General features: G+C 54.6%; 1 protein-coding gene across 1 annotated transcript; it reads right to left on the bottom strand.

Annotated features, from left to right (window-relative positions):
* Positions 1-7,075: 7,075 nt before the first annotated feature.
* KCNA2 (potassium voltage-gated channel subfamily A member 2) lies at positions 7,076-10,936 on the bottom strand. The gene is made up of 2 exons (XM_047084263.1): positions 10,639-10,936; positions 7,076-10,179 (listed from the first exon to the last, which is right to left on the bottom strand). The coding sequence occupies exon 2, from the start codon at positions 10,015-10,017 to the stop codon at positions 8,518-8,520; it is 1,500 nt and encodes a 499-aa protein (XP_046940219.1). The 5' UTR covers positions 10,018-10,179; positions 10,639-10,936; the 3' UTR covers positions 7,076-8,517.
* Between the last annotated feature and the right edge of the window lie 3,194 nt (positions 10,937-14,130).

The raw sequence follows: 14,130 nt of genomic DNA, 5'->3' as shown, positions 1-14,130 counted from the left end.
GAACTGGGGCAAGCACAGAGCGTGTGCAGACCCTCCAGAGCTGACACTCACCCTCGCCAACGCCAGCCAGCCAGCCAGGCCACTCTTGCTCTTCTCTCCCATTTCCTAGCCTGCAGCTGTTTGCTCTTTTCCAGCCCTACCTGGCAGGTCACAGTCCTTGCCCTGCACTTCACAAGCAAAAGAGGCAATAACGTCAGCAGCAGACGCGGAAACTGCTTAGTAGCAAAGCGAGGCCCTGGATATTCCCTCCCTCCCAGCCCTACCTCTCGCTTTCTCTAGCCGCCCTTGTACAAACAAGGCAGCCAGTGTCTAGGGAATCCTTTTCAGGGAGAAGCAGGGCTTGGAGCCTCTCACAAGGACTGAGAAGAGACACGGGATTGAGTCCTCTGGGTAGCGACTGAAGGTCCTAGCACACAGCCACGTCGATGCTGCCCTCGACTATCTAGATGTTGCAGCAGCTGTGCACGGTATTATGTAACCACGCCCGCCCTGTGCATCCGTCACGGGAATGATGCGGGGAGTTCTCAGCTGCGAACTCATCTGGAACATACCTGACTATTTTAGGTGTGCAGAAGAGCACAAAGCGTTTCATCTGTTTCCACGCTAGGGTTCACTCAACGTAAGAAGTGGCCATCCAGACAGGCTGCCTTGACTGGCCCCGTTGACCGCTCGTCAGGCTAAGTCTGGGTTATGGGCTTCTACCACATGATCGTGGCCAGTGTGGCCGGACTGGAGGGCTGCTGTGAGCAGAGGGAGGTGGCAGGCACCCCCACACTTCCTCAGTTATCCCAGGTAGCAGTGGGGAATCCCTCCCACCCACCCTCGTCCGGGTAGACTGCATACAATCAAATGCAGGACGGGAAGCGGAGCTCTCTACCGTGCATCTAAGGTGTTGCCGGGGAAGATGGAGAATGAGAGCGTGGTTCAGCTCAGAGCCAGCTGCTTCTCCAAAGAGGCAACTGAATTATAGCTGCTCTCCTGCCCAAACCTGCAACCTACACTTGGTCAGAACGACAGGGTGAGTTTGTTAGTTCTATTGGTCATCACACAACTTGCCTTCCAAGGGGCAGAGGGGTTCTTTAGATCTTCATCAACACCATTACTTGTAGATCTGTCAAAATTCAAGCCTAGGATGCCACCCATGACAAAGGGAAAGCCTAACAGATCAGTCCTGTGCCGCTGCGTCATCGGGCTCCCACCCCTAAGAGCCAAAAAGTCTGGAATAACTTTTTTGGCTTCCGTGATGAGGTTACAGCCAACCAGGGCAGGCAGAACAAAGGATAAAGCACCTGGCCCTTAGATCAGACTTCCCTTTTATCCCTGAGTCAGGCAGCCACCTGGGAGGGAAAGGAAAGAGGTGATCCTGGAGCCCGATCATTTGTTATGAAAGAAGTGCCTTCTAGAGAGGTTCCTACGCAGAAGAAAGAGAGCTGAACTGGGGAGGTGGCAAGAATGCAAAGGAAGGTCATTTAAAAATTCAAAGAAACGCAGTTTATTCCTTGGATTGCCAAACGTATTCCACATTAGTGAAGCTAAGGGGATCGGTCACTGTATAATTTTCAAAACAATGGTATACATATATACATATACTATACATATATACACACAGATATATGTATATATGGAAAACCTCTGATAACTCGGGACCAATTAACCCAAACCTCGATTAACACAAGAATTACGTTTTCTTACTACACTTTCGGTAGAAAGACGCAAATGACAGCCAGGGCATTCTCTGCTGAGCCAGGACGTGCCCACATGGTCAACTTCTGGGTACGCCTCGCGGCCAGCATACATTCAGCCTATCTCTTTGGTCTCCTCCGCCTGTATTTCTGTACGATGAGCACTGAGGTTTACGGCGTTGACCCTGAGCAATGCAAGGTCTTCTGTCATCTTCAAACACTCTACTTGCTAAGGCAGGAAAGTTTATGCTAACCTACTTAGGAAATGGGTTTCTTTCTTTCTTTCTTTCTTTCTTTTTTTCAATAGCGAAGGTTCCCACACACGAACAACCATAACTGTAAAGCAGCCAAGCCGCCCCCTTCCCTGAGGATTTCCCCATCAGTTTACTGAGGTTTTGCTGTATTACACGTGTAGAGAGAAAGGTGGATTGAAAAGCCATGGAATGGGACCCTGGGGTTGATTGTCCAGTGTGGATATTTAATCTCACAGATTTTTCTTCAGCAGAGGGGGTCTCTTCTGAAGTCCTCAGTTATGTGTGCAAATATTTGTGCAAGTGCACACGATAGTGGGTTGGGGGGCCTTTGCTTCTCTACTGTCGTGCCCTAAGCACCCACTTCCTGTCCCTGTAGACCTCCACCCCACGCAGTCCCTTTGGTTAAGCAAATCAGCTTATTTAGAAGGACAGCCAGAGGGCAACTCCCCAAATCTGCCCAGGCTACCCATCCCAGGTACGAACCTCCAGGCCACATTCCCCCAGCATCCTTCCCCCTGGGGAGGGGAGGAGGCGAGACAAATGGATCAAGTAATGGCTTTTAGTGCATGGAAATGATCTGTAATGGCTCAGGATGCTTTATTCTTATCTATTGGTAAGTGCTTTCCTGCAGGGTTCCATTACACCCCGCCAGATTGAGAGTCAACAAGATGGGCTGCCGTGAGGTCACTTCAAACTCAAGGTTTCAGTGCCTACAGGTTGCGAAAATGACATGTGAGAGCTAACAGACAGGGGCAGGCAGGAGGGAGAGAGGAACAGAGAGGGAAGTACACATGAGAAAGACAGAGACAAAGAAAGCCTTTGGTGGTGGTGGTGGTGGGGGGGGGGTTCCTTGTGCATACTTGCACCTCTGCATAAGTTTACATTCCAAAGGAGGGTCAGGGCCTCAGAGGACAGGAGCCACGTGAACACACGGGAAGAAGAGGCAACCACAGACACCGAACTAACAATGCTCAGAAGCCAAGGGCATTATCTGATAATCCAAGTACTATCACTTTTCAGTCCTGAGAATGTGGTTTTGAAATAGCTATTGCTAAAGAAAACAGTCGCCATTTATTTTATTGCACTTTTCCTCGTTAAAAATATTTTAAAACACAAACCATGAGAGATGGAACTGAGCTTTGGTGGGAAGGGAAGCAGAAAGAAAGGAAAAGTGAACGGGATTAGTTTGAAGAAGAAACCCATCCCAGCTTGTAGAGGACCCTTCACATCCTGCTTGCTGCTTTGATGAGGACAAAGAGCTGGTCTCAACAAGGGAAGACTCTGAAGATACAGATGATGGTCACACTAGCCATGTGGACACCTCCCAGCATCCAGCGCTCTGCTAGGTTAGCTCAGGTGGCTAATGACGTTCGGGGTTAAGGTCATGAGTTCAAGCCTGGCGGTGGACACTTTGCCAAGGCTGGGGAACCCCCACTGTATAGCCAAGGAGCACCCCCGGCATTATAGCCTACGTGGACCAGCCTCTCAGACCAGGCAGCCATCACCCAGATGGAGGCTGTTATGATAATGGGACCCAGAAGAGCCAGAGCTTGGGCAGAGCTCACCATCCCAACTCCTGGGTAAGCCATTCAAAGCACCATGCTCTTCCTGTCTGCCACGGGGGCTATGCGATTTGCAAACTGTCCTCTAGTCTCCTTTGGGGAAAGTCAGCCTCCCCCTCTTTTCGCCACTACTGTGGGCTGCACTAAACCCCCAGCTGGAGACTTCTTCGGAGAGCACTGCCCTCTCTCAGCGTGAGTTCACACTGGTACTTTACGGCTAACTATGACGAAGTAAGTCGGCCAAAGTCCTCACTACAATGGAATGAGAGATCCAGGGACAGCAGATAAGACAAGCCAGTCCTGCAACCCTCCTCACATGAAGCAGCTGCATGAGCGCTCAGGCTGGGGTTTAGGCCAACAAAGCTTTCACGGAGCCCTTTCCACATCAAGCCAATGGAGTCTAGAGCCACACTCCCTGGGGGCCCCTTCCAAAAAGTTAACCTCCTGTTGACATGCCTTGTCTATCCTCAGAAGTCCAGCTCAGACAGACAGACAGAAGCAGAGAGGAAGGAAGACAGTGTGTCAAACACCACAGAAGCTTCTGGAAGCAGAGAGCCTTAATTATGTCCTTAGTTAAGTTCAGCTCCTGCAGAGTTTACTCTGAAATTTGACGTTGTCTTCCTGACCATCTCCCCCACCTTTCCTGGACTTCTCTTTAGCCTCCTGCAAACTCCAACTTTCTTGAAGATTTGAGCTCACGGAGACACCTGCTGAAGCTAAGGGGGAAATTGCTGCCCTGACTTGGGAATACGGGAAAGAGCCAGCATATTGCACCAAGTGTGCAAATTTGAACCCCTCCCCCCATCCATTCCCTGGTGCTGTTGCTTCCTCTGTCATTCGGAGGAAAGTGACACGGGACGGCCAAAGGAGTAGAGACTAAGATGCCTGAGCCTGACACCTGACTTCCATTCCCAACTTCCATTTGAGGTGGAGCCTTTGCTAAAAAGCACCCAGCTCTCAGCTAGTCCTAGCGGTGGGAAGCAGCAGCTTGGGGCACAATCCAGACAGTGGGGAGTCTCACAAAGCATTCAAACGTGGACTTAGAATATAGGGTAAAAATCAGGCCTTCTAAAAAACTGCTGTTTGCTTGTGCGGCATGAGGTTCACATCCTTAATCGTGTTTTACTTAAAGCACACTAATTGTGTGCATTTCCTCAAGGCGCAGCCATCGGATGGGAGGTGGGGCATCCGGGCAGGGGCCCAGCAAAGGAAAGGAGCATGCCTGGGATTGAACACCCACAGAAGGGACTGAGGAGTTGACCCCACTGGGCTGATGCCCAGGAGCAAGTGAGATGCCACAAGCAAGGAAAAGCGGTTCATTTTAAGAGACAAGTCTATGTCTGGTCTCGACTTTCTGACCCACTCCTGACAAAGCCATTGGGGGATGGAAGGACAGGAAGGTCTATGGATGTTGGGGGGCATCTTCACTCTGGTTTTGGGCCCAGGTCCCTGCAGTTTCTTGAGCCATCAACTGCTTTCAAGAGAATGGAGCTGAATGTAGACAGCCTAGGGGTTGGGAGCAGGGGAGCCCGGGCTAGGGGGCTGCCCGTGTGGACTTGCTCCCAAGGAAAGGTCATGGTGAAGGTGTTAGGCTTCTGCCTGTCCCAGGTCCTTCCACACCCGCGTTTCTGGTGGGAGGAAGGTGAGTAAGTAGAAGCCCTCTGAGACTCCCAGGCTTAATCAGAGTTCTGCTTGACAACGGGGGCCCATCTCTCTGCTTCAAACCTGGGGGTTACTTCTCTGAAATCTGGAGGTGGGAGAAAGAGAAGAGGGTAGGGGAAGAGGCTTCTTGAAGGCTACTGAGAGTACAGATGCAGGCTGGGGAAAAGTGATGCAATTTCATCTGTTGTTTGTGTCTATTAATTTGCAGCTCTGGGGGCAGAGAAATGGATCTGAGTATATGTGCACGCTCCCTGTGAATCATGAGTGGAGGTGCTTGGGTGTGTGTGCTGTATCTTCTGTGCCTCGTGTGAGTAACTGCATTGTGGGTATAAACCGAGTTTGTGTGTATTTTGTGGGCATAAACAACATAAAGTGTCCTTGGTATATTTCACATCCATACCCATCGTGTCCGTGTGGTTTTTATGCATTTTGCATCTGAGTTGCGGGTAGGTCTCTGCACATGGTGTTGGTCTTTTGTGTTGTGTTCTGTGTTGGTGAGTGCGTTCCAGGTCTGTGCCGAATGTGCACGCTTTGGATACGGGTGTAGCTGTGTATCACCTGTGTGTGCCCTTTTCATTAATTGGTGCGTGTGCATTTTGCGTTTGTGTGTGGCAACAGTGTATCTATCGATTTGGGGCTGGGTGTGCACGTGTGTGTGCCTGCACCTGTGAACATTTTATGGTCCCAGGTCAAAGACGCTGGGATAAAAGAACTACCCCCTGACGGAGGCCTTAGGTATGGATTGTTTTATCATCTGTTCCCCTAGGTCTGTGTCCTCCCCACCCCATGTCTTGGGAATTCAGCACCACCTCCCATGAAGGAGAGGAAGAGAAGCATAGAGGCTTTGCGCTGGGCATGGGGTGTCCTGCAGATACCCGGGGACGTGGGTGACCAGGAACTAATGAGCACCCTGGGCCTAGCACCCTGAGCTGGTGCCCCACTCCCCCCAGGTAACTGTAGGTGCTCAGTAGCCAACAGCGAGGCTAGGGCTGGAGCCACAACTGGGCAGCCCGACCGCACAACTCACTGTGTTTGGGAAATCTAAGCCATTATGTTGAAAGGAAGAAGCCCAGTCTGTGAGGCGAAAGCCTCCCCACCTCAACCCATTCCAGGGCCAGCCTGAACTCTACCTTTAGGCCGTGCGGTGCTCATTCACTCTCAGTCTGTCCTGGGGGTGGGGAATGAGTCTCTATCCACCCCCTTGGTTGCCAGTTCAATGAGGAGAGAGTTTGAGCCTGGCAATCCACATGACGACTGTGGGTCATCTAGGGTCTCCATGCCTTGGTCCTGGACTTCAGAAATTTCCACGTAGAGCAAGCTCCCTTTCAAGTCCAGACTTGTGGCATCTCGGGTCCCCAGAAGCCCTCCTCCTGGTGTCCTTGCTCTGAAGCAGGCAATCCGTTCTGGGTCTTTAGGGAAAGGTTCATTTAAAGTGACTGATGCAGAGCCAAGTGACAATAAAGACCAAAGAGGGCGGGGAAAGATGACAACAGAGATGATTTAACATGATGTGCTGTAGAGACAAGGCCTGGGGCGGGTCTGGCCCAGGGCAGCTGGAGCTGGGAGGGCCGTGGGCCCTTGTGCACTCGGTAAGACAAGCTTCAGCCCCGGGAAACTGAAGCTGCAGCACATGGAGGGCAGAGAGACAACTGTAACATCGAAGAATCCGTGAAACTGGAGTGTCTGAGGCAATGGCAGCAAACCCAGGCCCAGTCGGGTTACCGATGAGAGAAATTAACCCATTAGGCCTCTCAGACGACCAACCCACCAAGCAGTGGATTTGCTCCTGAACCTGAACTCCAGAGAATGAATATGTGTGTGTGTGTGTGTGTGTGTGTGCGTGTGTGCACAAACATGCACACACGTACGTATGTATGTATATAATACATAGTATATACATACATACTCTAGTGCACATAGTCAAACACATGCATAAATTGCCCTGTGTCCAAAATATTGCATAAGCTTATACAAGGTTCAAATGCAATTTTTTTTTTCCTATAGCTAGCTAGGTAGAGGAACTCAGGAAAGAGATACTCAATATATATTTATATACACTGGATCCACAAATCCGCCTGTCCTCGGGACCAGATGCCCTGGTCAGCTATAGAGTCATGCCCATGACCAGGTTAATTCCTAAGGTGCAGTTATGTGAGGTGTTCAGGCGCTGTGTTCCCTGCTCACTTTCCTGGCTTCGCAGAGGTCTGTGCCCCAGCTTGGAAGAACAGGGATGGCGTGGGCTGGAGAGCCAGAAGTTTTGGTTCCCCGTGCCAAACAGTCTCTTTTTTTTTTTTTTTTTCTCCTGATTGAGGGCTTTTGTCCTCCGATGGGGGGGAAAAACCCTAGTTCAATGCCACTCTGGGGCTATTAATACTCTAAATATGAATACTGTGTAGGCTACTAAGAAAATAGGTTATCTCCTGTGTTTTAAATATTGAGATTCATGCAAGAAACACCCATGCAGCTCTATCGCATCACTGGTAATTTCACTGCGGTGTCAGTGCCGCTGGCACGGCACTAGGAAAGCAGATGTCTGCAAACTCCAGTGTAACGAAGAAATCAGACGTGTTGTGTGACCCTGAAGCCTGCAAAAATGGTGAGATCTGAAGCCGAGAGGTCCCTTGGCTTGCTAGCTTCTCCCCATAGGCCTAAGAGCAAATGTGAAACTTGACAACTCACATTCGGCCATACTCACCGTCCCTCCCCCCTGGGGTTCCCTCACATCCACACTGCAGAGAAAAACCAAATGCAGCATTTTCCGTTATGAAACACAAGCCTCCAGACCATCCACTTGGCAACTGCAACTCACAAAGCCCAGCCCGTGACACAGAAAGTAATTCCAATACACAGGCCTGTGCGTGCTTTTCGATGCAAAAATGGGAATGACCTTTTGCACAATTACCAGCGCTTTAAAGCTGAGACACCATGGTTTTCCTCTGTGAAGGGGGAGGTGGGCTCATATGGGATGATGGTGCCGGGGACCCGGAGGCTGGGGTGGGGGAGGGGTGCATCTCCCGGGTGCCGTGTGCATCTAACTTGGAAGGGAAGGTGGCGTTGAGGCGGTGGGTTATGTATTTGACATGAGGTGGCCCCAACGTGTCCTTATGAAATTCTGGCTCCATGGGTGACCCCCCCTGTTTGGAAACCCCTAAGCCGGTGATGAAGATTTGCATGAAAGCCATGGACAGATACTCTGTGCTCTAAATCCAAAATCAAAAGATCAAAAAGTCACTTGCACGACTATTGCTTTCCATGCAGAACCAGATACACACTGTAGAACACACTGACTACAATGCAGGCTATTACGCAAGATCTGCATTAGTTCCATGGAGCTGCGAGTATGGTAATGGGTTTCCATCAGACATCAGTTAACATTTTGGTAATATTCACATAGTTTGTATTAGCCAAAGTGCAGTTGGCCGTTTTCAAGTTTTCCTCTCTAAAGTCCTCGTTACTGTTGTTTACCCCCTCCTGGATCTCCATGTAATCAGACTTACTAATGGTAGAGGCACTTCTACTTTTCTTTAGGTCAGGGGAGGATGGGATCTTTGGACAGCTCGTCACTTGCAGGTACTGGGCCTGCTCCTCTCCCTCTGTCTCCCGGTGGTAGAAGTAGTTGAAGTTGGACACGATGACAGGGACCGGTAAGGCAATGGTTAACACACCTGCAATCGCGCATAGGGAGCCCACGATCTTTCCCCCGATGGTAGTTGGAACCATGTCTCCATAGCCTACGGTTGTCATGGAGACGACTGCCCACCAGAAGGCATCCGGGATGCTGGGGAACTGGGAGTCTCGCTCATCGGCCTCTGCGAAATAGACAGCACTAGAGAAAAGGATGACCCCGATGAAGAGGAAGAATATCAGGAGGCCCAATTCTCTCATGCTGGCTTTGAGGGTCTGACCTAGAATCTGGAGACCTTTCGAGTGTCGAGACAACTTGAAAATCCTAAAGACTCTTACCAACCGGATGACACGGAGGATGGCCAGCGACATGGCCTGCTGGCCCTGCTGGGCATCCTCCGGCTTCTCGGCCAGCTCTGTCCCCAGGGTGATGAAGTAGGGGATGATGGCCACGATGTCGATGATGTTCATGATGTTGGTGAAGAAGCCGGCCTTGCTGGGACAGGCAAAGAACCTCACCAAGAATTCAAAGGAGAACCAGATGATGCAGAGGGTCTCTACGATGAAGAAAGGGTCAGTGAAGGAGGTCGACTGCTGGTACCCGATGGTGCTGTTGGAATAGGTGTGGAAGGTCATCCCGCCGCCATGCATGTCCTCGTTCTCATCCCGGAAGATGGGCAGTGTTTCCAGGCAGAAGCTGACGATTGAGATCAGGATCACCATGACAGACACGATAGCTATAATCCGGGCAGGCCCCGAGCTCTCTGGGTATTCAAAGAGGAGCCACACCTGCCTCTGAAACTCATTTTCGGGCAGAGGACGCTCTTCTTCTTTGATATAGCCTTCATCTTCCCGAAACATTTCCATGGCTTCTTCTCCCAGCTCATAAAACCGAATCTCCTCAGAGAATATATCTAAGGGCACGTTTACAGGTCGCCTCAGCCGGCCCCCAGACTGGTAATAGTACAAGATGGCATCAAAGCTGGGGCGGTTCCGATCGAAAAAGTACTCATTTCGGAGGGGGTCAAAGTACCTCATCCGCTTCTTTGGGTCCCCTAAGAGGGTCTCTGGAAACTGGGCTAAGGTCTTCAGCTGGGTCTCGAACCGCAGCCCCGAGATGTTGATCACCACCCTCTCACAGCACTCGTGGTCTGCCTCGGGGTCATAGGTGTCCTGCGGGTGCCCGGGGAGGGCAGCAGCCTCGTCCGCTGGCTCTCCGGTGGCCACTGTCATAATTGGGGCTGAGAGAAGGGCCTCACACTATGCCTTCCAGCTGCCTGGCGGCAGGGAGCTCAGGGTACCGCTTATGGCCCCAGGAAACACAGAAGCATTGGCCTGGGTTCCTGCAGGAGAGCCCGTGGGCTCTCTGAGAGCTGGAGAGACAGCCTCGCTTGGCTGAAAGACAGAGGCAGTTAAGGACATGAGACCACTCGGCATCAGCAGCCCGACCTCGGTTGCTGCTCCTTGTCTCCTACCTCTCAGCCAAGAGTTCAGAAATATCACCACCACCACCACCACCACCACCACCACCAAAAAGCAGAACTTACTTTCACCTTGTAACCTGGCTGGGGATCAGAGGAAAGCAGGTGGCAGGCTCTCAAGAAAGCTCCGGACTGCCCTGCACTGGGGGAAGGTGGCTGGTACGGGTCCCCTCTGCACCGCACGGGCTTCATGGAGCACAAGCCCATATTAGAGGCCGGAAGGGAGCCGGCTCCCAGGCACTGAACTCGTGGTTTGCAGACACCTGCGCTCGGGGAGCTATTCACAGTGGTGCATCTGGGGCCTGGGTCTCCCGCATCGCCCCCACTCCAATGACTCTACGCATGGCTGTTATTAAAGAATAGACTGATTTACCTGGCAAGGCAGGAACCTGAAGCTCTCTTCCTCGAAGAGCTGATCAGATACTGTGGGAATCCTAGATACACAAATAGGCAGCCCGGCTGCCCATCACGCCTTCTCACTTGAGCGAGAAATAATGGTGAGTCATTCTGGGCAGGAGGGCAGGCTCCAGGTCCTGGAGGTGAGCTCCAGAACTGGGCTGGCCTGGAGGGGCAGTGGAGGGCCTGGCCAAGGACACGCAGGACTCCAGGGCAGCCGAACTTGGGTCCGGAGCCTTTGGAAGGAAGGAGGCAAGATGCAAAGTTCAGCAAAAGCCAGAGTCCTCCTGGCTGTCCTCAGGAGGTGTGACGTTGCCTGGAAAAAACAGCAGAAAGGTGGAACCGTGGCTCTTGGGTAGCTGGTGCCAAGATTTAGGAGGGCTCTGGCGGCTTTGCCTTCCATGCCCACCTTCCATGCTGGTGTCACACCTGAGAGCTACCCCTCAGCCTCCCAGCCTCCTCCGGGGCAGGCTTCCATCAGCTGGAAGCATTTTTCTCCCAGGGAACAAGCCTTCAGGCTCCGCTGGGCCTGCCTCCTCTAGGGGCCTCCCAGGGCAGAGCCACAGATCTCCCTTGGTCCTCAGCAGCCATCTGGAGGGACTCTGGGCCAAGCCCTCCAGCCCCTAGGTCTGAACACAGCATCTCCCAAGGGGAGGGCTTCCTCCACGGCAGCCGGACCGTAAGCTCTGACCTCGACCGGGTCCCGGAGGAGGAAGAACCCCTCCCCCCACCTCCCCAACACGCACTCCTTCAAAGCCCATCTAGGGAGATTCCTCACACGGAAAGGTCGATTCTACAAAAGCTGGCTGGCTTGGTCCCAGGACTTACTCTCCCTCGGGGATGCCTAGGTTGCAGGCTTCCCTCCGAGCAGGGTGGCATTTGATCTGGGCAGGCGCCCGACCACCGATTTCTCCCCAAGAGAAAATCCCCTCCCGTCTCGGCAGGGAGCGCAGAACGAACGCCCGGCCAGCCCGGCTGCGAGGCGGCTTGGCAGCGGCGAGAGGGGGAGCCTGGAGGAAGCCGGCTTCCGGGCTGGCCCCCTGCCGGCCCAATCCCGCCGCCCCCAGGGCGGGGAGGGGTCTGGGCCCTCTCCCCACCGCCCGGACTCCGGCCGGGATTCCGCCAGGCGCGCCCCGCGCTCGGTTCCGCGCCTGCGGACCGGACCCACCAGCCGGCCGCCGCTGCCAGCGCCGCCTTAACCCCTTCCTGCCCGACTCCCGCGGGCCCGAACGCAACCCGGCTCTCTCGCCCCTGGGGTCCATCTCCACCCGAAAACAAGGGAGCCCGAACTCTGGGGGTGGGGAGTAGAGTGCTGCCCCAGACCTCCCCTTCCTCCTAAGCGCGGGGGCTCCCCCGCAACGCACGGCCCCCGGAAAGCGGAAAAGCCTTGCCCCGCCGCAAAGCCGTTTTGATTTGGAGCCGGAGAGGGGAATGCAGGCCGGCGTCCCAAGTGGCTCGGGTCCGACCAACCCGCGCTATCGGCCAGACCCGGTTCTGCTGTCAGCTGCACTTCCCATCACCCGCCCGCGCGCCTCGCTGCGCCCACCGCCCGCGCCGCGCGCAGCCCAAGGGTCCCGAGCCCATACTGTGCCCTCTCCTTCCGCAGGGCGCCAGCCCCCCCTCCCCACCCCCCGCCCGGGCCGGACTCAGCCCGAGGCTGCCGCGCTGCGGGCTGCGCCGCCGGTGCCCCGCAGCCCCTCTGCGCGCCGCAGCCCGGGCAGGGGAAGCGGCCCGCGCAGCCCACCGCCCCGACACCCATTTACCCTTCGCGCTGGGCACCCGGGGCCTCCATGTTCCTGCCTGACCGCGAGCGCCGTGACACGGCGGCGGCGGGCGGCGGCGGCGGCGGGGTGCGGGCGGCCAGCCGGGAGCCGGCTCTGCAGTCCCGCGGGCGGCGCGTACGGAGCGCCCGGCCGCCGCCCGCAGCCGCACCGCGCCGCACCGCGCCACGCAGCGCCGCACCTGGCCCGGCTGCGAACTCGAATTAAAGGGGCCGGCGGGGGCCAGAGCCGAGCAGGTGGCCGCTGAGTTGCGCCCCCCTCCCCCCCCCTCCCGGCCTCGGCCCCCACCCTGCGAGGAAAACACCCATGCTTTGGCAGAACCCAGCTTACGAACCAGAACCTCGTGGAGAGCTCAGCTGCGTGCTGCCGGGCCCGGGGAAGGGGGACAGAAGTTGAGGGGCGGTCGGGAGAGGCTCCTGCCAACGGAATGAAGTAGGCGAGGAGGAAACAATCGATAGCAGCCATCCCGGGTCCGAGGAGGGATCCAGCCCCGCGGGAGATGTGTTGCTATTTTTACGAAGCTGCCAGACAGAATTTGCAGACCCCCTCTCGCGCCCGTTCGCCCCCTCCTCCAGCTCTGCTCCCCACCTCCCTCTTACCCTGCCAAAGCTTTGGCTTCGCAAGGGAATGCAGCAGGTATGGGCCGCAGTGTAGCTGAAACTCACTGGGTTGGTTTCCTGCCAAGGAGCCCCAGGAAACGGGCAGAACTGCAGAGCCGGCCCTCTAGGCTCCCCTCCCCTCCAGGGCCGGGCAGGGAAGGCTCTGGGCCGTGCTGCTGCCCTAGGGAAAGGCCAGCCACTCACAAAACCCGTCTCCTCACAGACCTTAACAGGGCCGGATGGCCCACGGAACTCTGAAAATGGGAGTCCAGCTCCCGGCGCCCTGGCACCCTGGGGTGTGGGCAGAAGAGAAAGACCTTTGCTTTTGGAAGAAAGGGTAGGGGAAGCCCAGCCTACCCTCTGCTCAGATGGTGGATGTGAGAGGGTCCAGGGTGCTCATGACCACATTACAGCCCCATGCCCCTGGGAGTTCTGGCATCTGGATCTCTGTCAGAATCATGGCTGCAAACAGTGATTCCTTGAGCCCCAGACTGGGGCAGACCAGGAGCCTTAGATGCAAAGGGGCTCCAATCCCAGGGAGGCTCCTGCTGGGACCTCCTTGCTAAGAACTTTCGGTCTCTAGGCCTGTAGCCTTGTGATGGAAGTTCTGACAGCCGTCAGGGTGGTCTGCTAGGTATGGTTTAAGACTGGGGGCCTACCCAGAGCTGCAGGGCATGGTCTGGGAGGGAAGTGACCTTAGTGAGCTCTGGGGATGACACATAAAGCGGGCTGGTTTGGCCTAGGGCTTCTAGAACTTGAGCCATCCATGTCCCAGCCTGAGGGTGACCTGGGTGTTTTGAAGCCAGCCAGGCTGGGACCTAAATCCCTGTTGGGTAGGAGGTGAATTAATTCAGCTCTCTGGACCTCAGTGCCCTCATCTGCAAAATGAGGATACTTCACAAGCTGTTGTGAGGGTTAAGTTGCTTATGTAAAGAGTTTAGCCCCCAGCAGACGCTCCACAAATGATGGTTTCTCCACTCTGCCTCCCTGTGAAACACGCTGTAACTCCCAGCCTGTAGCTTGGCTTGTGGCTCTTTCTCTAAGTTCCCCATCACCGATCACCGGGTTTTTCTGGCCCATTCTCTCTGC

This window comes from Lynx rufus, unplaced genomic scaffold (assembly GCF_022079265.1).
Source record: "Lynx rufus isolate CCGP_SWC_20201006 ecotype Redwood Valley unplaced genomic scaffold, mLynRuf1.p SCAF_2, whole genome shotgun sequence".
In the NCBI taxonomy this organism is placed as follows: Eukaryota; Metazoa; Chordata; class Mammalia; order Carnivora; family Felidae; genus Lynx; species Lynx rufus.
The sequence above is the reverse complement of the archived record's forward strand: the minus strand, read 5'-3'. Positions and strand labels throughout refer to the sequence as shown.